The following is a 22,056-nucleotide window of genomic DNA, read 5'->3' on the forward strand; positions in this document are numbered from 1 at the left end:
AGCTGCTGAGCGCCGGCCCCACGGAGCCCTGGTCCATCCGCGAGAAGCTCTGCCTGGCCTCGTCCGTCATGCGGAGCGGGGACCAGAACTGGTAAGGGAGCGGGGCTCGGCGGGGACTGCGTCCGCCGCTCTGCCCTCGGGCGCGCCCGGGCACCGCGCCCCCCGGGCACGGGCACCGGGCTCCCGGGGCGCCGGACGGGTGGTGTGGCTGTGCCGGGCGTGGCTTTTCACCGTGCCGGTTCGGTCTGCAACAGCCAGTCATAACCGTTCCTGCTTTCTGTTCGAAACAAAGTTGGGCTGTTGAAGGTGGAAGTCTTAGACGGGTACCTTGAAAATCTTTTTGCTTCTTCCGTAACTACTGTGTGAAAGCAGGAGTGTGTTAATCAGAACAAAGAGTAACGTTATTCCAGCATAAATTGGAAGAGGTGAGCTGTGGCCGAGGAGGATGTTTGATAACAGACTCCTGGGCATCGCTTCTGCACTTGTAGCTCTGTTTCGCTGCCTTTTTCCCCTCGCCAAAGTAAAGTTTTTGTGGAAATGCAACGGTGTCATCAGAAGCTAGAAACTTGCTTTTCAAAGCAAGGGAGGGAAGCTGTTTATTTGGGAGTAGGCAAATATTTTTGAGTCCAAGGGCTGTACTTCAGTAGTTCCCAAACATAACAGCTCATTGGCAAGTTCGTTGTGTTTATGGGGGCTGTTCAGTGATGAACGTCAAGACGGCTCAGCGTCTTTTCTCAGCATGTTGGTTGGGGAAGAAAGTAAGTTGGCGGTGACTCGCCATTTCTCTCCTGCAGGGTCTCAGTCAGCAGAGCTATCAAACCTTTTGCAGAGCCGGGACGCCCACCTGACTGGTTTTCCCAGAAGGTAAGATACTGGCATTTGAGTCTTGGAAAAAATGAGTTCTGCATGGGATGTGTAAGACAGCTGCCTAAGAGAATGTATTTCTTGTTTTTAAAAAAGATAGCAAAATTAATTAAAAAAAATCAGTTTTGTATAAATCAGATTAAATGCTTTTTTCTGTTTCTGAAATTAAATTTGAGCTTATAGTACAGTTGGATAAGGTTAAGGAAAAGGCAAGAGTGATCAAAGACGTGAAAGAGCTTCCTTGTAAGGGAAGGTTAAGTAAAGTAGAACCCTTCAACATAAAAAAGAGATGAGTAACGGGAGGTACGACAGGTGTCTGTATAACCAGAAGTGGCATGAAGTTGAGGGTGAATAAGCATTAATTGTTAGTGCTTTGTCCAGTACAAGATTTAGAGGCTATTAAGTAAGACTAACAGGAGGCAGGTTCAAAGCAGACCTAAAGAGATTGTTCTTCACCAGGCATGTAATTAAGCTGTGGAATTCCTTGCCCCAGGAATTTGTGGATGCCCGTGTATTTTGGTGTCTTACTGTTGGGGCAAGCACCTGCGTTTTTTGTTGTATGAGGGACAGAGAGATTAAGAGAATCAAGGGAGGAGAAGCTGGGGGTTTTATGTTGCTTACTGTTTCTTTTAAGCTATGAAACTGGCCTTGATATAATGTTATTTTGTTTTCTCCATTGAAATATTTTTGGTTGATATTCACAGACAGAAATGTCATGGCTACAGTTTTCCTAATCACGCTTGCCTGATTTGATTTCTAAATTGTTTGTTGGGAGCATCTGTTCTTTAGCTTTGTTTTTGGAAATCAGCCTGGGCAGTGCTAGAGTAAAAAAGTGAATATGCTTCCTCAGTTTGCGCTACACTAAGTTATAGCCGTGGGGGAAACTCTGGAGAAGACTGTCAGATATGTTCATAAAGTGTAAGACCTCTGAAGAAGTAGGATTAAGTGTCCTGTAGGCTTTGTTGATAGGCATTTGCTGATGCTGACTCTTTGGTGTCCTCTGACTTTCTTTGTTTCTTCTTAGCACTGTGCATCTCAGTATTCAGAGCTCTTGGAGACTACAGAGACCCCTAAGTGAGTACAAAGTCTGAAGCAAGTGCAGTCTGCAGCAATTTTGGGTGGACTTGTCGGTTCTTACCGGAAAGGACTTGATAGTGCTCCTCCCAAAAGGAGCGTTCAGGAACGAGGAAATTCAGTTGTGATAGCTGGCGTGGGTGGACAGTGGGATCAGGGTATGGCAGATGGGGGAGATTGGCAAGCCCAAGGTATTTCTTAGAACGTGCTTCCCATATCTCCTTATCTTGTCTCCTTTTTTCGTAAGACTGAAGTATTTCAGTATTACACGGTTCTAAAGCTGGTCACTGCGTACTTGTTAGTGTCTTCCATATGCCCCTACTGTCGTTACAATGCATGGCGGGGTAATTGGGGCCACTTTGCCACAGCTCCATTTGTAAGAGTTGCAGTGTGCGTTTGGGGACTTAATGCAGCAAAAAGAAATATTTATTTGGCCGGAATAAAACATTACGTATTAGTCTTACTGATCAGAAGCTTTACACATAAAATTATCATTCAGAATAGTGGTAGAAAAGACAACAAGAGTGAGAAGGGGAAATGTTTTGTATTTGTCTCTATTTTGCAGTGGTTTCTTATAGTTTTCTTATCAATGCTATCACTACACCTTTGTGGTCTCAGATATTTCTCAATCCTAAATCCAGGCATTTTGTTTTGAGACGTCACATCAAATTAAATTAAAGGCAGGATGTTTAGAAGTAGTATCTGTGAGAGTGCTGAATGATCTTCAGCACTAGAGTTGCAAAGACAAAAGACTTAGTAGAGTTATTGAGGAAAAAAAAGTCGATGTTTCTTCGTGGGTAGTAAGAATCTTCTCTGAATGATTGATTTTTTTTCAGGTTGAGACTTTGCAGTGGGCTTGCATCTTTGATCTGTTCCTGAAGTCTTTAACACTGGACGCATTTAAGGATTAGATAAACTATTCAAAGAGGTTGTTTGAACATTGTGCTGTCCAATATTAAGAGAAACTGGAAGAGGAGGTTGATTTTTCTTTTGTGCATGTTTGTGTCAGGAATGACAGACAGCAGCCATTTATGAAAGGAGAACTGGGGTTTTTTGTGTTTCATGTCTGAACTGTTCTGTTTTTCTCTTATTCTATAGGAGAAAACGTGGTGAGAAGGGAGAAGTTGTGGAAACTGTGGAAGATGTTATTGTGCGGAAACTGACTGCAGAACGAGTTGAGGAGTTGAAGAAAATGATTAAAGAAACACAGGAGAAATACAGGTATGTGGCAGAGGCATTAAGCTGCGGTGCACCTAAGGCACACAAGGGGCACCAAGTGGGATGGTGCTCGGGGTGAAAATGCTGCATAGGGCTTATTGTTCAGTGATAAGTAAGTAAGAAGATTTCCTGATTACAGGCAACTCAAGAAGGATGCAGAGCTGATCCAGGCCGGACACATGGATAACAGACTAGAGGAGCTGTGCAATGAAATTATGATGTGGGTTATTTAATTATTTCCATGTTAAGCTTTCTTCTGAGATTGTAGTTGCCTGACACTGTCTGTTTGTCAGACACCTCTTGCTCCGCATACGTTGGGTTAAGAGAAACAGGGCAGCTGGGCAGATGCTTTGGCCTCTGAGGGTGGACTTAGTTTGGATTGGGGGGCACCAGCTTGTGTGGAATATCTTTTGGAGTTGCTCAGTGAAGAGCTCAGTGATGGCTTGCAGCAGCATGCTTGCCTCCTCCGTTTTGCTAATCAGCTGGAAGTGAAATTTCCTGCCAAGTGTGTCGTTCTCTGACTGGTCTCTGACTCCGCTTCCCTCCTTAGAGGATTTGAGCCTGAGTCCGCAGAGGCAGGTGGTTGTTGTCTGGAGATAATGGGGTGGGGGTCAGTAAGCTGCAGAGAAACTAAGGGGAAGTGGAACACTGTGTGACAGTAGGTTTTGGTTCTGTATACAGAAAGAAAAAAATGGAGGAGGAGGAGGCAGAAGTCAAGAGGAAGGCTACAGATGCTGCTTATCAGGGTAAGCTGGAAATGAGCTTCCTTACTCCTCCTCAGAGACAGATGCATATGTTCATAAGAACATTTGGGAAATACATAAGTCTTGTTAAGACCTGTGCAGGAGGAATTCCGTGACCCTAGGAGTTGGAAAGAAAGATTATATTCTCTTTCCAGTGCTGTATTTGCAACAGGGCAAAATGCAGAGACTTCTGAAAAGGGAACAAATTCTGTAGAAAAGGTGTATCTAAGAGGAAGCAGGATTAGCAAGGAGCTCTCTGTTAGAATGTCAGGCTTTTCACCCCTTTAGTTTTCCCTATAGTTTTACTATTGTCTGAAGATAAAAGGAAGAGAGATTTGTTCTGAATGTTTAATTCATTTATAATTCTTGGGGCAATTCAGTGATCTAACCTACCGGTGGTGGGAGGTGGTGAATACCCAACTGCTACGGAAATCTGAAATTAAAGTGCATTACCCAATGCTAGTATTATTTGTGAACTCAGCCTAGTGTGGTGCAAGAAATTCCTACAATATAAATTGTTTTGTTAGGGTTCTTTAGGATAAAGTCAGAGGTAACTCTCAGGGACTGTCCACGATGGAGTCATGGAATCTCACTTTTTTTTCTGTTCTCTTCCAGCTCGTCAGGCCATTAAGAATCCGCCACGACGATTAACGGGTGTGATGGTTCGCTCCCCTGCAGGCTCAACCTCCCCAGGGGGAGACTATGCTCTGGGAGATCTGTCTCAGCCCGCTGTGGACGAGGCCAGTCCGGGGGTAAGGATGCTTCCCCCTGGAAAGAGGGAAAGACCAGCTTGGGACATGGGGCTCGGCGTCCATCATGGAACAGGAGCCTGGGGAGAAGCCCTTGCCCTGTTTTGCAGACTTTTCACTGTGGTAGTGCTGTAGTGTGGTTGATGTACAGTGCTGTTCGAGATACGTGTCCTCTTCCATGTCTGTGATGATCAGGTGCCTGGATCAAAGGCTATGTAGGGGCATCAGTGGGTTGGCCAGGCAGTCTTCTGTGTGTGCCTGGGAAATGGCGCTACAGGGCAGGGAAAGGGTGAAAGCATATGCCTGGAGTAGGTGTCTGTGGTGTGCTAGATCAATACTCTTGGGGGAAGGAGCAAGTGGGGCTAGTCCGTGTGGTGGAGTGTGGCTTTGAACAGTGTGGTTTTTCTCTTTCTCAGGTCACTCCAGGGACATTGCCCAGCACCCCAGTTGCCTCCTTCATTGGAATCCCTGACACCCCTCCAGGCTCTGCTCCCCTGGATGCCCCCATGACCCCAGTCACTGATGATTCACCCCAGAAAAAGATGATAGGACAAAAAGCAACTCCGCCTCCTTCCCCTCTGCTCTCAGAGCTGCTGAAGAAGGGCAGTCTCCTGCCCACAAGCCCCAGGCTGGTATGGAGCTCCTCTCATATATGCAACCACACAAACAATTTGCTCCAGACTCTCCCACCAAAAAAGGGGGAGCTGCAAAGGCTTTTTAAAAACACAGTTTTTGTGAGAGTCCCAACAGAAGTGATATCTGAGAGATATAATTACCCCTGTGAGCCACAGAGGTGGGATCCTTTCCCAGCAGTACTGTGGGTGCAGGACTGCAGGAATTATTCAGCACGTAGGACTGGCTATCTCCCCTCAGTCGTAAGGAGTTGGAGTTGCAGGCTTTGCTAGAGGAAATTGTTCTCCCCAGGGGAGGGGGCATGTTAGTCAGCATCATCCCAATCAGTCTCCATGGAGGTGTTCTTGGTGATTTCTACTTTGGGCTCACAATTCTTTACATCTTGGCAGGAAGTTGAGTTTCAATGTTTGTAATGGGTCTTAGCATAGGAGTAGGGAGTCCTTTAATGGGGTTTATGACCAATATTGAAGTGCTTCAGTCTTCTCGTAGTTGTAGACAGTTATTAATATCACTGTGATGACAAGCCACTTTGACCCTTCTGGTGTTAGTGACTCTGGAAGTCTTAGGAGGGCGACCATTGCTGATAGTGTTTAGAGCCCAGTCTGAAAATAGCAGCCATCAGCCTGCCCGTGGCACGGATTCCCTGTGTTGGTGCTTGTGTGATGGAATAGGTGTATTGCTGTTGACTTGCTTTTTTTAATAGTCAGATTTGGGGTCTTTTCTATCTGTTAGCTTGGGTAAATGTTCCATGGGTTCTATGTTTGCAGGGTGCAATGTAACATAGGGTGGAGCAAGGAGAGAGAATGGCTGTAGAAGAGTGGGTTTTCTTTGTATCGACAGGACTGTTTTACATCTGCTTCAAGGTCCGTCATAAGTTTACTGTGTGACCTTGATAGAGTTCCTTTCCATCTTGGTGCTTCAGTTTCCCTCAACTCAAAATAAGGGATAATTCCATGCCATCTCAGGGGGTAGAGAGACTGGTATCTGTAAAGGAATTTTGAGGTCCTTGAACAGAGGAACTAAGGTAAAGCAAATGAAGTATTTGGCCTAACTTCAAAGGAAGGTGGCACTGCAGCTGTATTGTAGCTGAAGAGCAACAACTAGTTTCAGACTTGTCATGTTGTGCTCTTGCATAAGGGGCCTCAGGCAGGGACTATACTAGACAAAAAGTGCAAAAGAAATGCTGAGACAGCAAATGATGGACATACTCGTGGAGGTGCATATCTGGCAGAGAATCACTGATGTGATGATATCTCCAGGAACTTCAGTTGTGTCCTCCTTTGGCAGGTCGGTGAAAATGAAATGGCAGTGGCTTCTGGTCACATGAACAGCTCAGGAGTCCTGCTGGAGGTAGGAAGCGTCCTTCCAGTGCTGCACAGTGGGGAAATGCAGTCGGCACCTGGTGCTGTCCCTGCATCTCCTGCTGCTTCAGGTAACTCAGGACTCTCCCTCTACAGTTCTCCCTTCAGATGTACCTTCAGACTGTTCTATGAATTCTCTTTGGAGAGAGATGAAGGACATCTAGCCTGGCTGGTTCTGGGGCTTCTTTATGAGTTGTATTCCTATTTCTGTACCCCTGTTCCTCTCACCCCTACTTTTTTTTAAGAAGACTCTAATCCTTACAGAAAAAAGAGTGCCTTGATCTAAAATGACTGAAACAATTAGACTTGATTCGATCCTGGTCCATGCAGTCTAGTTTTCTGATTTTGACACTGGCTAATACCAGGCATTTCAGTGTAGAAAGAAAGGGTTAGTTAACAGGGAGTTGGGGAAAAATTGGTCTAGTATCTGATTCCTGATGTGTCAAACTGCGGCTCCTTGTGAATCTGGAGAGCTCATGTGTCTTACCTCTGCTTTAGCTGAGAAGTCTGTTGAGGATTAGACCACAGCAGACTGTGAGCTCCAGTGTAAGTTCCACAGAGGGAGGTGAGAGGGACAGTGCAAGAGTCTTTGCATTGGGCCCTGTCAGAACAACCTGCCTAAGGTGAAGTTTCTTCTCAGCTCGTGCTAACCAGTGGTTTAGTCACGTTGTCTGCAACTGAGGATTTATGCCATTCATTCATATATAATTCCATATGAATAATCTCACTTTCCTTATCCATGTCTGTTCTTTAAGACCTGTTAATTTGGTCCAGACAGTTCAGTAAATTCAGACTGGAAATTACAGCTAAGATGAGTGGCAACCTTTGATATAAGAGGAATTCTACAGCAAAGACCTGCAAAGAGATCCCCTCTGCTCCCTTCCAGCTCCTGTGATGACTGTTTGTCTTGGCTTACCTTGTGTGGCTCTCTCAGCACTGTTTTTCAGATTTCCCGTAATTGTATTGGGATGAGCCTTTGGAAGGGCATCTCTCTGCATGTGTGGCTTAGCCTGTCCAGCCCTTACATTGAACGCAATGTCCCATAGTCTGCATGGTTCTGTCTCAGACTGCAGACACAAAGGGGTCATGCATTTTTGGTGCAGGTTCTCCATATAGCTTTTGGGACCATTTATAGGTACCTCTCAGTGTCTTTTCCCAGAAGAAGCCACTGGACAGTGAAGAGCCCATTGGTGGTTTTGTGGACTTCAGGGGTGGCTGCTTCTTGCTCATGTGCTTTTTCCTTCTATTCTCTGTTAGGTGCTCCTACGCTTTCCCGGCTTTTAGAAGCTGGTCCTGCACAGTTCACCTCACCTCTTGCTTCCTTCTCCGCTGTTGCCAGCGAACCTCCAGCTAAGCTCCTGCCACCCCCCGTAGAGCCTGTGTCCCAGGCAACCATTGTCATGATGCCCACGCTGTCAGCACCATCCGTTGTGCCACCAGCTGCAGCTCCAGAAAGCGTAGCCACAGGTGCGTTCCTGAACTACGCACTCGTAGGTCATGCACTGTTGGAAAACAGAAATTCCCTTGGGATCAGCACCCAGCGAGCTTTCAGCTGGCCTTTTATCACCTCAGACTCGCCGTCCTTAGGACGGTTACAGCTGGGTTCTGGAGTAAACAGATGGTTTTAAACAGGATTTGCTGGGTGGGGGTGGGGGTGCTAATGGTATGTTGCTGGATTGTGGTTCAAGGGCTGGAGTTCCCACTTTGTCTCTACTGTGGGAAAGCAAACCCGTATTTGTCTTTTACTTTTCCAAGCCATGCTGTTGTGGGTGGACCTGGGATACTTGCGGTTGGTGCTCGGTCTCATCCGCTGCAGTATTTGTTTATGTGGGCTTGACTTCTCCAGATTGGTCTCTGATTGTCACTCTCATCCTTGTGCAGTGAGCCAGCCAGAAGCCTGTGTTTCCATGGAGGCAGTGTCTGATTCCCATACCGTGACAGTGTCCATGGACAGCAGTGAAATATCCATGATCATTGATTCCATCAAGAAAGAGTGCCTGGGTTCTGGGGCTGGCAGCACTGCAGGCTCTTCCAAAGATCACTGCATGGATGGGAAAGAAGACCTGGATTTGGCTGAGAAAATGGATATTGCAGTGTCCTATACAGGGGAAGAGCTGGACTTCGATACTGTTGGAAATATTATAGCCATCATTGAAGACAAGGTAAATGGGCAAAGCAGAGTGCCAGTGCCTTTTGCTCCACATCCAGTTAGGTTAATCTCAAGTGATTACTGTTCACCAATTTAGTTAGTTTAAACAAGCAAGAAATAACTATTCCAAAATGCGCATTCTCACCATCGTTGTCCAGATCAATAGGAAATGACCTTATGACACCACTGCTGCTAGTCTGCCACGTTTAGCTTGGTGCTCCTCTTCAGAGTGCAGAAAGAAATCTCTTTCTTCCTCATGTTGGGTAGGGTTTGGGTCACATCTCTGGCGGACAAATGAGCACTGCTTGCAGCATACTTCCCAGGAGTGCTGTATTTCTGAAACTGAAGCTCCACAGGAGACTCCACAGGGAGTGATACGAGTCTGGCTGCGAAAGGCAACTTTGTAAACCCAGTACACCCGGTTGTCCGCAATTGTCTCATTACCAAATAACATGAACTTTTTTTTGATCCCTCTTTCTGACCTTGGCCTGCACTGCTGTGTGTTTGTTTTGGCAATAAAGGTAGATGACCACCCTGAAGTCCTGGATGCAGCAGTTGTTGAAGCTGCTCTGTCTTCTTTCTGCGAAGATACCGATGACCCTCAGACCCTGCCTGGCCCTTGGGAACACTCAATTCGTCAGGAGCATGAGAAACAGGCCCAGATACCCCAAGTGTCTGTGACTGTGAAGCAGGAGAGACTGGAGTGTGAGGAGCCAGAGGCCAAGGGAATTCGAGACCTAATGGGCATTGGAGAGCTGGGATCAGAAATAAAGACAGAACCTGCAGAGCAGGAGCAGAGTCATCTGGGCCCTGAGGAGACCATACCAGCAACTGCAAGAGTGACAGAAACACCAGAGCTTAGAAGTCAAGAGATAGAAGAGGATCAAAGAGCAGCTGTAGCAGCAGGAGAGACTTCTGAAATTGAGATAGAATTGGCCAAGGGAGAAGACGCAGTGCACAATACAGTGAAGACAGAGGTATGTGAGCAGAGAGGCTGTCTGGAACTGGTGTGGGGAAAGAAAGGAGCAGTTGTGGCAGGTAGGAGAGAAGTTTAGAGGAAGGATGACTGCTGGGTTGAAGGTGACCCTTCAATGAATGTGACTGACTGTTTTCTTGGGAGTCATGCTGCTGATCTGTTCGATCTGCAGAGAAGCTCTCTGCTTTAGGCAGTACCTTTATGTATCTCCCCCCGCCCATCTGCAGAATTGCTGTTGGGAAGGTGCTCAGTGAACTTCATTGCCTTGAGTTAGGTTAGGGTGAGTGAGATGTGCCCACACCTTCACTGAAGTAAGCTGACACAAACATCTAGATTTGTGCATTTCTCTTCCCTCCAGACCCCACCTGATGATGATTCATCCCCTCCACAAGTCCCAAATGTGAGTGAAGACTCCTCACAGGCTGATGTTCAGCACAAATTTGAGCTGTCAGGTAACTTAATTCAGCTAGGAAATCTTTTACATGCAACATTATTAGCTGGATAGATGTCAGTGATCTGGTTCAGGTTTTTTGGGGAGGAGGGAGAAAAGACGTGTAGGAACAGTGGTAATTACTGCAGGACAGTAGGCATTGGTGCAGGAGCTTTTGTAGGAAAGACTGCTTTGGAGAATCAACCTTTCTGCTTTTCTTTCTTTCACAGAGTCAATGAAGGAGGAGGCCCAAGCCCTGTTTAGGAGTCAGATGAAGGTAATTCTGGATTGGGCGTAGTCATCTTGGGTTCATTAGTAACATCTCACTGCTGCTACTTCCTGGCTCCCATCTGCTGAAAAGCAAAGCTTGCTTTCAGCTTTCTGCACTGAGAAGGGAATTGGACAGTCTGCAGTTGGAGCTAAAGGGAAGATTGCTTCAGGCACTATAAAGCTGTGTGTATGTGTGTTTCTGTTTCTGTGGGGGGAGGCAGGGCAGGATAGAGTGACAAGGATTTTGTGCGAGTGCCTGTACAGTTGTCAGCAGCCGTAGCAAGAAAATCACTTTGCAACAACCATAGTTGCTTTGGAGGCTCTGAGTTGCTGCTGTAGCTGGCTGTGCAGACTCATGAACTCTCTGTGTTTCAGGATGGGCAGGGTGAAGAGGATGATGAGGATGGTGCCAGTGAGGCTGCCAGTTTGGAGGAACCCAAAGAAGAAGATCAGGGTGAGGGATATCTATCAGAGATGGATAACGAACCCCCTGTGAGTGAGAGCGATGATGGCTTCAGTGTCCATAATGCACCTTTGCAGTCTCACACGCTAGCCGACTCCATCCCCAGCAGCCCAGCCTCCTCTCAGTTGTGAGTATCAGTGAAGCTCTCAGGCACACAGGTGCAAATCCCAGGCTATTTTGTGGAGGGAGCATGGGATTCTCATTTCTGTTTTGCTGACTGAGTGGGTCCGAAGGGGGAATTTGTTGATGATTTGTCTGGTTCTCCTTGCTTACAAGTGCAAGTGTGCGGACAGCACCATAGTACCCGGTCCCATTTTTTTCTTTCTGTCTTTGGCATGGATTAGTGTAGGCATGTCAAAGGCAAATAAACCGTAAGGTTTCTGCTCTGAGGCAGTATGCAGACTCCTGAAGGAAGTCCTATTCTTTCCTTCCCAGCTCAGTGTGCAGTGAGGACCAGGAAGCAATACAGGCCCAGAAGATCTGGAAGAAAGCCATCATGCTAGTTTGGAGAGCAGCAGCTAATCACAGGTGAGTTTGATGTCTTGAGAACTGGCAGAAAGAAGTGACTAATCCTAGACAAGTCTCTGCTTTCCCATCTCGGAGGCTTATCTGCCTTGGTACCGGGAGATGATGAGTCATATTCTTACTGGTAGCAGACAAATAAACATGAGAGCATGAAACAAATACCAGCAAGGATGGGCACTAAGTGGACTCCTCTCTGCAGGTACGCCAATGTTTCTCCAGCCTGTAACTGATGATATAGCACCAGGATACCACAGTATTGTGCAGAGGTGAGTCTCGGCAGTCTTCCGTCATTAGAACTCTCTATATTCGCATATTTGTGTAGGGATTTCTGGCAGGAACAATGTAGTTTTTGGCTGCCATGCAGACTGCAAGACTTGGAAAATTATTTTTTTCTGGCATGATTCAGTCAGAAACAGGTTTCCCCAAGAAAAGGGTTGTCTTCAGTAACAGATAGGTGTCTACACAGCCCTGTCTTTGAATGAAGTACACTGACTCACACAGAACGTTTTTTATCAGTAAGGTGGTATGTGACTGATCTGCTTCTCCCAGTTTCTATCCAAGGGTAGGATTTAATCTTTGAAATTCCAAAGACCTATCTTCTTTAATCAGCATTTTGTACTGTCCCAGATAGTGGACTCTTCTGGAAGAATTACCAGAATCCCCTGCTAGCCCCCAAAATCTCTCCTAAACAGTTCAGTGGTTGCAGCTCTAGCTTGTTACTGTCTCCTTCAGTGATGCCTGGAGAAGGCAAATGCCTCTCCTGAGGCATCTGTCACGCCGTTGTTACCATTCATGGTAACTGGTGGACAGCTTGCGTCTTCTGACCCGAGGCCTTGGTACTCAGGAACACAGCCTGTGTGTGGGAGAACCTGTTTGGCTAAATTAAATAGGTGGTCTAACTAGACATGTCACAGACCCAGGGCTGTTCACAAAAGAGAGGGGAAAGAGTTAAATATTTCTGTTGCTATTTTGACTGCATTTCTTTCATAGACCAATGGATTTATCTACCATCAAAAAGAACATTGAGAATGGGCTGATACGAACCACAGCTGAGTTCCAGCGTGATATTATGCTGATGTTTCAAAATGCGGTTATGTACAATAGCTCTGACCATGATGTGTACCACATGGCTGTGGAGATGCAGCGAGATGTCCTGGAGCAGATCCAGGTAAAGTACTGAGCTGAGGCCAGTGCAAGACAGACATCTGCCTTGGTCCATAGGTATGGGAAAGACTTCTGGATGTAAGACCATAGTTTCACTCACAGTGTCTTTGAATGAAGTAGTCCCATCTTTCCCTGCATCTCTCTTGTGCTAGCTCAGGTGTTTGTGGTGAACTAGATTGTGGATAATTTAAAACTAACACAGCAAAATGTTTTTTAGGTTCAGCCCAGACCAATTTCAAATCTAATTTCCTTCAGGGAAATGCTTAGGCCAGCAAGAACCAGGGTGTGGTTCAGGAACAGAAACAAACAAGAAGAATGGTGAATGGCAGGGGACGCGATTGCTTCTTTTGATGGCTGTGCTGGTTTATGCTGGTTTAAAGTGTACATGAAACTCTGTCCTGTGAATATATGCCATTTAAAATTTCTTGTGAAGTAGAATGTCCCAACTGGCAGGGCTAACAGAGTTTGAACTGGGGTTTTATAGTTCCTCAGGATTTGTGGCTTCTGAGGTAAATGGGGGAACTTATTCTGAGCAGCAGACAAGGAACTGAAACTGCTTCTGACCCAATCATTCCCAGCCTGTGGTTTTTGATAGTTAACTGACACGCACTAACTGACCTTGTTTTGCCTGAGAATCTTAAGAGCGTGGTTTTCTTGCAGCAATTTCTGGCCACACAACTGATCATGCAAACATCGGAGTCGGGGATCAGTGCAAAGAGCCTGCGTGGGCGAGACTCCACTCGCAAGCAAGATGCTTCGGAGAAGGTGAGAATGCTGCACCCTGTGAAAGGGCACTTGGTATCTTTTGGAGAATCCCAAGATACTGCATGAAGTTCCCATACCAGAGATAGGCAGAATGTTTTTTGAGATTGCAATGGCTCCAGCATCTTTATGTGAACAAATTTTTCTTTAAATGTGTCCATTGATTAGATTTTAGCTCTGGAGCTGTACGTCATCCCAGAGGCAGGTCTTAAGTATTATTTCTGTAATCCAAATACTTCTGTTCCCTGTTTTTAAAAACAAGTTATGAAAACAGAGTATTGGAAGAGGCATGATACGGCAGGAAGGTGTAGAGAATTGGAGGACTAGCCTCTGCCACGTTCTTCACTTCCTACTCAGATTTTTAGAACCAGGGAATCACTCCAGTCTGGTTTGCTGTATAAAACACACCAGAGAACCTTTGATTTCCACACTGATCTGAACTAATAGCAGTGTAGATTTTTTTTTTTCCTTCTGTAAAGACACATCCAGACTTGATTAAGTGATCTCAAGTGCTCTCAGCTGGTGCACACAACATTGTGACAGCAAGGACTGCCTGCTTAGTTCTAGTGGTGACTGCACAGTGCAGAGATTGTTTGGTAGGCTAGGCCTTGCCACAGCTGAGGAGGGAATATCCCTTTCCTAGCATTCTGACTCTCGCAGTATCCCTCTTTTGTCCGTTTTTATGTTCCTGCTGCATAAGACTGATGCCATGCAGGAAGGGGAGTGGGGCACATGTTTCTCTATGCTCGTGTGTGGACTCAGTGCTTCTATGTGGTGTGTGCGTTTCCGTATCTGATATCTGATGAGTCCTTCTGTTTGGCCTTTTAACAGGACAGTGTCCCAATGGGCTCTCCTGCCTTCCTTCTCTCTCTCTTTGTAAGTATTGAAAGGCTCCAGCAGGTACTGCAGTACTGCTGGCAGTGTGCTCTGCTCCTTGTCTGGGTGATCACTGCACTGTCACAGCATCCTTAGCAGCATTGCAGCGGTGTGTGTTTAACTTGGGGGCTGTACAACCTTGATCATTAGAGAAGAAACATCTCAGTCCCTTATTTTCAGCGTGGGTGAGCGGGAAGGGCTTCAGTCTTTTCTTCTGGTTCCAAGTGTTCTCGTTTTGTCATCTGCCTTTGCTTTTTTCCACAACTTCTCTCCTGCTTTCTTTCCATGTAAATGGGAAGACAGACCAAGTGGTGCAGTACTGTAGTTCTTACACCTGTCATGCTTATACAGCTGCCCCTTCCGCACGTTCGAGACAGTACAAAGGGTCTTGGGAAGGTGAGGAGTCAGCTGTGTACTCCTTTATCATTCATGGTCTGGAAGGGAAATAAGATACTCTGCAGAAATACCTTGCTCTGTGCCTGTGGTGATCTGGAGGTGTTTGGAAAAATGTTCCCTCTGGGAAACCCCAAGTCTCTGAGTTGCGGGGAGGAGAGAGGGGAGGAAGATGGAGAGTCGTTTTTTTCTCTCGCATATATCTAAAGACAGAGGAGTACTCCGGGAGAGTCAGCATGTCAGCCAGAGGGAGAGGGCAGCGGATCAAAGGAAGCTCTCAGCTCGCCTTCTGCTCATGGAAAGGAGCTGTGCGGAGAAACTAGGGAGCTAGTGCCAGGGTCACTCAACTGGAGGAGCACTTCCCGTAGGGATCAGCAGCTGATAAGGTAGGTTAGTCAGCAGTTTCCTCTTTCCATCTTAAGAGCCAAGCTAGAATCTGCTGCTTAGGAGAAAGCCTGCACTGTACAGGCTCTAAAAGCACCTGTCTGGGCGAGAGCCTTGTTGCCTCTCTCTGCCCTGGCTGCCAGCAGTGCACAGAGATGTTGCAAATCCCAGCACCTGTGCTGTGTCCAGGGTGAATTTTAGGTAGGTCTGCAGGCAGGCCTCTCCAGGCCTTCTTAGGACAGCTTCCCTTTCTCCTGTTTGGAAGGCGTGAAAAGTTGTTACCAGATGCACAATTCCTTACCTCCCCGAGTGCTGGAGGAAGTGTTTTGTGTTTAGGGTTGCATAACTCTCTCTTTGTTTGCCTTGCGACTAGGACGGCGGCACCAGAGGGCGTCGCTGTGCCATCGAGGCAGACATGAAGATGAAGAAATGATGATGCTGCAGGCAGACAGAAAATCCCAGCACCCGGCGTCCAGAGCTGGAGTGCAAGCAAGATGCTGTTAACAGCTGTTGGAGGAGGAAGAAAAGCTGCAGGTCCATTTCTGGGACCTGGTCCACCTTCTTCGCTTGCCCCTCTGGAAAGCAGTGTCTCGTCGGAATGTGTAACCCAAAGAAACTTTCCCAGAGGGGAAGATTAGCCCCCCTGCCTGTTTTAGGGCAGTCGTCTTGGGCTTCATCAGTGTTCTGGTGTTAGCTAGCAACTGGTGGCTCGTATGTACTGTAATGTGAAGTGTACAGATTTTTACTAGTGATGTGTAAATGTGTATGTATATTAAAGTCCGGGAACAAATCCAGTGTACGGTGTGCAGTGTACTGAGCATCGCAGCTCTCTGCAGTGAGGAACCCTCTTTTTGTACAGGGGTGCATACCTGTCTAATATCTGCAAATATAACTCTCTTCCAGGTATCCATACAGTACACAAGCATGGCAGAGCTTTGACATTACAGACAATCCGTTAATCATGGGAATGTTGCATAGTGCTTGGGTGGAGGGAAGATTCCCTGCTCGAGTGTGTGAGAATATGGTACTGTTGTGATGAAACAGGAGATCTAACCATGAGAAGTTAAATATTACAGTCTTGTTGGAGCTTTTCTTAAGAGACTGATGTATTGAAATGTACCTTACATTCTTTTCCCAGAGACTTGTAAAGGGTACGCTCGTCAGTGAAAATCCCCTGTCGTTCCAGCATGCTAGTGCCTGGTTTCACACTGGAGCTTGTGAACTGTTTCTCTCCCCTGGAAATTACAGTTCTTTCCCTCAGCAACATGGATGCTTAACTGAGTTTTAACTTCTTTCTGACAATTTTCAAGTCGCCTTACTTTCTGCTTATATGACCTGTGAGATGAAACTTGCATATTTTCTGCCCCCATGACTACCTAGGGGAAAAGAAACCAAAACGACATTATCCTTCCTGATGCTTGCAGCCACTGGGAGTGGTCTGCACTTCTTTTGCAGCATGTACAGGGTGCAGCTTTCTGACACACAAGTTGCAGGAAACTGAGTCATTGCAATTAAGACCAGACCTTACCTTAATTTTCACAAGTTTTGTGTTGACATTGGTTGTGCCTGTTGTGTTGAGTCCCATGTTTGGCTGAGGTGTATTTCCACCAAGAATCACTCTACATTTGATTCTAGAAATGTAGAATCCTTTGGTTTGCTTACTGGTTAATTTTCCTTCACTACTGAAATTGGGAACAAATTCCTGATTTGAATTTTTATGGCCTCGGTTTCCAGAGATTACAGGTTGTTAAGTTCATAGCACAAAAAGTTACAGGCTTCTTTTGGTTTCTGGTATTTTATGGAATAATTTAAGTTGGAAGGGACCTCTGAGCATTTATCTAGTCCAACCTGCTGCTCAAAGCAGGGCCAGCTTCAGAGGTAGGTCGGGTTGCTCGGAGTCTCGTCTAGTCAAGTTTTGAAAATCTGCGAGGATGGAGATTCCCTAACCCCTCTGGACAACTTGTTTCAGTGCTTACCCACCCCCAGGGAGTAAACATTTACTTTCTATCCAGTCTGAATTTCCTTCAGGGCAGCTTGTCGCTGCCTCCTCTCCTTTCGCTGTTAGCCACTGAGAAGAGCCTGGCTCCGTCTCCTCTATAACACCTCTGCCCTGTCTTTGTCCGTGTTGAACAACTGAAGTTGCAGCATGTGGGAGGACGTTTATCATGCCCACTAGTAACTCACTTTCATTATGGAAAGCACTGCTGTTCGTTCCTACCCTTGGTGTCTTCTCTTAACCAGGTATTTTTTCCCTCAAAGAGCCTTTTCTCTTGGCCTGTGACATTTTAATAGTCTTTAATGATGTTTTAAGATCTTTAAAAATCTAAGATACGATTTTCCTCTGCAGAGCCCCGTTGCCTCTTTCCCAATTCATCATCTCGTGCTCTGACTACTAATTCTCTTCTTCCTAATACTTTGTTCTAATCTGTCTAGTGCAGAGCTCGGGCTTACTGTGCTGCATCTCCCAACATCCATCCTTTTACAGACAGATATAACAATCGCATCTTTCTGTTTTTCTTGTGCTGTAGCTAATTTAAATGACAGGTTACACAGCATAGGTTTGGTCATGTTATATTTAAGCTTCTTTAGGACTCACGAGTGAATCCCAACTGGTTCTAAGGTTTACTCTATCCCTCAAATTGTTCTAAAACCTCCCCATTGACTTTTTAATTAGAAACAGTCTCTCAGACCCATCCCAAGAGAAAGTCTCGTGTGATCTCTGTGGCAACTGCTGATAAAGATGATTAATTTGGTTTTTCCAACTGGCCCTATTTTCCACTGAGATGTTTAGCACTGATCATGCGTCGTTCCCACTGATCATCTGGCAGCTCTCTGTTTCTGATGTTTTTGATGAGGTTTGTTGTTGTTATTTGCTTTTATGTCTTTAGCAAATTGTTCTTCATTTTTTTTCCTTTTTTTTTTGCCTACTTTTTTGTGGATTCTACATTTCATTTACTAGAGTTCAGGCTTTTATCATGTTTCTTGTTTTGACATGTAAGTTCCTTTTAAAGGCCGTCTTTTTTATTTCTAACAGCTTTTTCTCATATCAGCGAGGGTTGCACCGTGTCTGATCTCTGCAAAGCGAACTAAAACTTTCCAATATGATCATGATTCCTTGCTGGTGACTTATGTAGCCAACATAATTCAGAACTGTCAGGCGGTTCTTAATTAAAAGTTGAAGTCTGTATCTTTTTGTCCCTTATTCTTTGTACAGAATGGGTATGGAACTAAGCAGTCTGTAATTATTTCACTCATCCCACTTGTCTTGCACTAATGCTGCTGTTCCGCTCTGGTGTCTTGAGTCTTCCAAGATTTAGTTAAACTGAACATAAGGACGAAGATCTTTTTAATCAGTGCTTGTGGCCAAGTTCTCTGGGCTTCCTGATTTTAAAATGCTTATCCCTCTCAACCGGAGTACAGAAAGATGATCACAAGTGATTGGATTACCCTAGGCTAAGGCTTTTCTGTTCTTCAGCTGAGCTGCGGTGGCTGGTTCTGCATGTGCGGCCAGCTCTGCTGATGGTGCAGGAAAGCGCTTTAGGCATGGGGTTATTCTTCAGATGAAATCACAGTTTGCCCAACTCCTTTAGCTGGAAGCTGAAAGCAGGTAATGTTATCTCTTACCTCATCAAATTTTATCTGCTTCCGCTGAAGTTAACTTTGAAAGAGGTTTCAGGACGGCCTTTCGGATCCTAGCTCTGCTTGTAAGTTCATAAAATAAGCAAACAAGTTTTCTCATCCCAAACCAAATGGATTCCTTATTTCTCCCAGGTGTGCACCGTAAGCTTTATTTGTAGCTGTGCTAGCAGTCCTGAGAATGCAAAAAGAAGTTGGTGCGAAATGTACTTGTTCAAAATTCTGGAAAAATTAGCTTGTACATAACTGAAAACTCTAAAGACATTGCTAATTAATGCATAGAATTCTCCATAGGTACAGCATCCAGGCAGCTGAGTTCAGTGGCAAGATACAGATTTTTCTAACAGCCATTTACTGTTGTTACTGTGACTCTGCAAGCAATTCCCCAGACTTAGAGAACTCGTAGTGGACTCGTGCAGTAGAAGACACTTAGGCATGGACTAATGAATGAAATGAATGGTTTCTTCCTTCCTAAGAGAATGCTAACTTTTATTTTCTGAAATGTGTAGAACTGTCCCCTGTCAGCATGTGACTCTGCGTGGTTAAAATTCTTCTGGCTCAGGTACACAATATATCACCATCCAGCTAAATCACATCTGTCACTTTCAAAACAAAGTTTCTGTGGTGTTTGTAATAAGTTCTTTGCAGTATAAAAAGTTCTCATGGGGCAGCAAAGGGAATTTCAATGAGTTGTCCTCGGAGTCACTAGTTTTTCACAACTGTCAGCAGCTCAGGAGCCCCGGCATGACTTGGTTTTGAGCTTGCTGCTGGCTGCCTTTGGCACCTTAAACATCTAGTATCTGACAAAGCCACGTGCTCCTAAGTAGCTCAGCATCCCCCGAGCACAGTCACCCACCGACCCCGAGGCAGCACAGCAAAAGCACCAGAAAACCTGAAATTCAGTTGCTCTGAAATGGCAGTTTGTGTTGCAGGGCTACAGCCCTGCCACGTGCTGTCGAGTCTGGGCTCAAGTGTAGGCTGCTCGCCTCACGGGGTCCTTCCCATGCTTCGGCTCTCTGAGTCTGTCAGGAAATGAGCTGGGCTTTGCAGTTCTGGATCAGGGTACAAAGAAATTGCTGTCTCTCTCTTTATGTTTGTTTGCAGATGGGCCATGCCTGGGTGTTGTGGGAGTCTGAGACGGAGTCTCCCAGCGAGTCAGAGAAGAACAGTGACTTCCAGTCGCTTCTCAGCTGGGATTCAAGCTTGGATCTGGACGTGGGGAGCTGGAGGAATACTGAAGAGGTAGCCATGGAGAAGCTAGAGGAGAGCAGCCGAGAGGCAGACTGCGAGCTGGAGTTCAGTGAGCCTCTCTGGGGGGATGATAGTGAAGACTACCAAAAGGCACAGAGGCCATGTGAAGACGACAGTCTTCTCCAGTTCTTCTCAGAGGTAGGGCTGCTTGGATGACAGGAAAGTGGGCGGCATAGTTCAAGCCCTCCTGAAACATTAGGGTTTTCAGGGCCTCCACCATCCCTACACACAGAAACAGTCTGGGGGAGGAGCAGGTGCCCTGAGTTCACTTGCTCCCTGTCCCAAGCCTAGCCCTTCCTCCCCTTTAAAGCTGGCACCGCAACCAGGCAGCTGCTTTGCCAAAACACAGCTCACCCTAAAGCACAGAGATGTCAGTGAACTGACACTGTAATAATAACACAGGGCTTCATCAGAAGATTTTGCAGGGATTCCTAAAAATGGAAAGGCATTTGTGAGTGAAAGCAAAAATAGCATCTGTGCTGCTTATTTCTTCTTCCTTTTGCCTTCACAATTTGAGGTAATAAATCTCTGTGTTGCAGGTAACCCAGATGATGGAACCTCTCCGCATTAGCAGCACAGAGTCATCACAGACTCAGCAGGATTATTGTGGCTCTGGGAAGCAGGATGATGGGGAAGATGTGAGGTACCAGGAAAAGACCACAGGGACAGCAATCTCAGGAGCAGACAAAAGTCAACTACACGTCCTGGCAGATGAGAAAGAACACTTCCCAGGAAGAGAGGTAGGGGAGAGGTGGTCCTAAGGGAACCTGTGGTCCTGGATGAGAGACAAGAGGCAGTGCAGGAAATCAGCTCTAGAAGAGATGGGGAAGTCCCAGGTTCCGAGTGGGGAGACAGGGACACAGAGGAGGATACAGCAGGGAGGGGAATGCAAAAGAAATATATGGGGGGAAGGATGTTTTTTATGTATGGATATGTATCTTTATGAACAGGAAGCTTGTTACAGATCAAACCCTCAGATGCGAGTTGGAGGAATTGCTCTTTGGCAGTGTAAAGGTGACTCATGAGAGCTGGCAGCCTGCTCGGGTTTAAGGCAAGACTGGAATACTTGCCTTGTTCTAATTGCTGTGTTATGCAGTACACAGCTTGGCTGGCTTCAGGCCCACGTGGCTGTGATAGCAGTAACCATCTGCCCCTGGAGACCATCATGTCTTGGAAGCAGGCGCTGTCTACCCTGGGTTTACATCAGTCCTGTGTCTAGGGGGGCTGTGGGCTCCCACCAGCCTGCGAGGTGTTGCTGGGACAGGTAATATAGCAGTGGAAGAACAGTGCCATTTTTCCACACTCACATTTGTTCCCTTGCAAACTTAGACACTGGAGACAGAAATAACTCTCAGGGTTTTCACATTTCACCTGTTCAGCCAGGACGGTGTTATTCCCAGCAGTTCCCTCGCAGTTCTCCCAGTGGTCAAAGCCAAACACAGCACAGTGTCCACCTTCTTTCTGAGGAGTCTGCTCCATGCTTCAGATCTGTTGAGGATTCTCAGGTGCCCCTGCACATAATCCCACTTCTGGACTCCAAAAAGCCTCTCTCCCTGCACCTGTCACTCTCTACATTTTATTGGCAAATCACTACAACAACAGAAACACTCTCCTTCCTGGCTGAGTCTATTCTCTGTCATATTCATGTGGGAGTTTGTGAGGAAACAACCTTGTGGCACTCTAGGGGATCCTGTTATCTGCGTCTTGAGCTTTAACAAGCCTGAGGCAGTCTTACCTCAGCTCCTGATTGCCCTCTCACATCCATGACTCTTCCCAGAAAAGCAGACAGACACAACACTGGGCACCAGTCAGCTCCGCAGTGTTTGTGTTAGCCAGAGGTGGTTATGATCCAAGGGATCAGACCCAGCTGTTACTGGAGTGCTGAGCAGCACAGTGAAGGTCTCTTAAGTCAAACATCATCCTCCAGAATAACGGAGAGCGAGCTAGCTCCCAGCTGAGACTGGATGCAGTAAGGGGATGTGCAGCAGGCTGGCTTCTGGATAAAGGATTCAGGTGATGGGCTGCCATTTTAGACATATCTTCCTTTTCCTCTGTGCTCTTCAGGACGAGACTCAAGAGGCACCTGGAGAACAAGCTTTAGGTGAGCCGCATCCACAGGAGATGAGTAATCAGGT

At 46.2% G+C, this 22,056-nt stretch overlaps 1 protein-coding gene across 1 annotated transcript; it reads left to right on the forward strand.

Moving 5' to 3' along the window:
- Window positions 1-15,827, forward strand: BRD8 (bromodomain containing 8). The gene is given in 22 exon segments (XM_019473878.1): window positions 1-91; window positions 795-864; window positions 1,889-1,938; window positions 3,037-3,159; window positions 3,296-3,376; window positions 3,838-3,902; window positions 4,515-4,651; window positions 5,065-5,280; window positions 6,569-6,713; window positions 7,900-8,109; window positions 8,524-8,804; window positions 9,313-9,768; window positions 10,126-10,219; window positions 10,428-10,474; window positions 10,843-11,057; window positions 11,366-11,458; window positions 11,655-11,663; window positions 11,665-11,721; window positions 12,446-12,623; window positions 13,280-13,384; window positions 14,213-14,257; window positions 15,408-15,827. Coding segments are annotated over 22 exon segments (2,760 nt in total). The 5' UTR covers window positions 1-68; the 3' UTR covers window positions 15,468-15,827.
- The last annotated feature ends 6,229 nt before the right edge of the window (window positions 15,828-22,056 follow it).

The sequence above is a fragment of the Aptenodytes forsteri genome, unplaced genomic scaffold, assembly GCF_000699145.1.
Source record: "Aptenodytes forsteri isolate BGI_AS27 unplaced genomic scaffold, ASM69914v1 Scaffold54, whole genome shotgun sequence".
Taxonomy (NCBI): Eukaryota; Metazoa; Chordata; class Aves; order Sphenisciformes; family Spheniscidae; genus Aptenodytes; species Aptenodytes forsteri.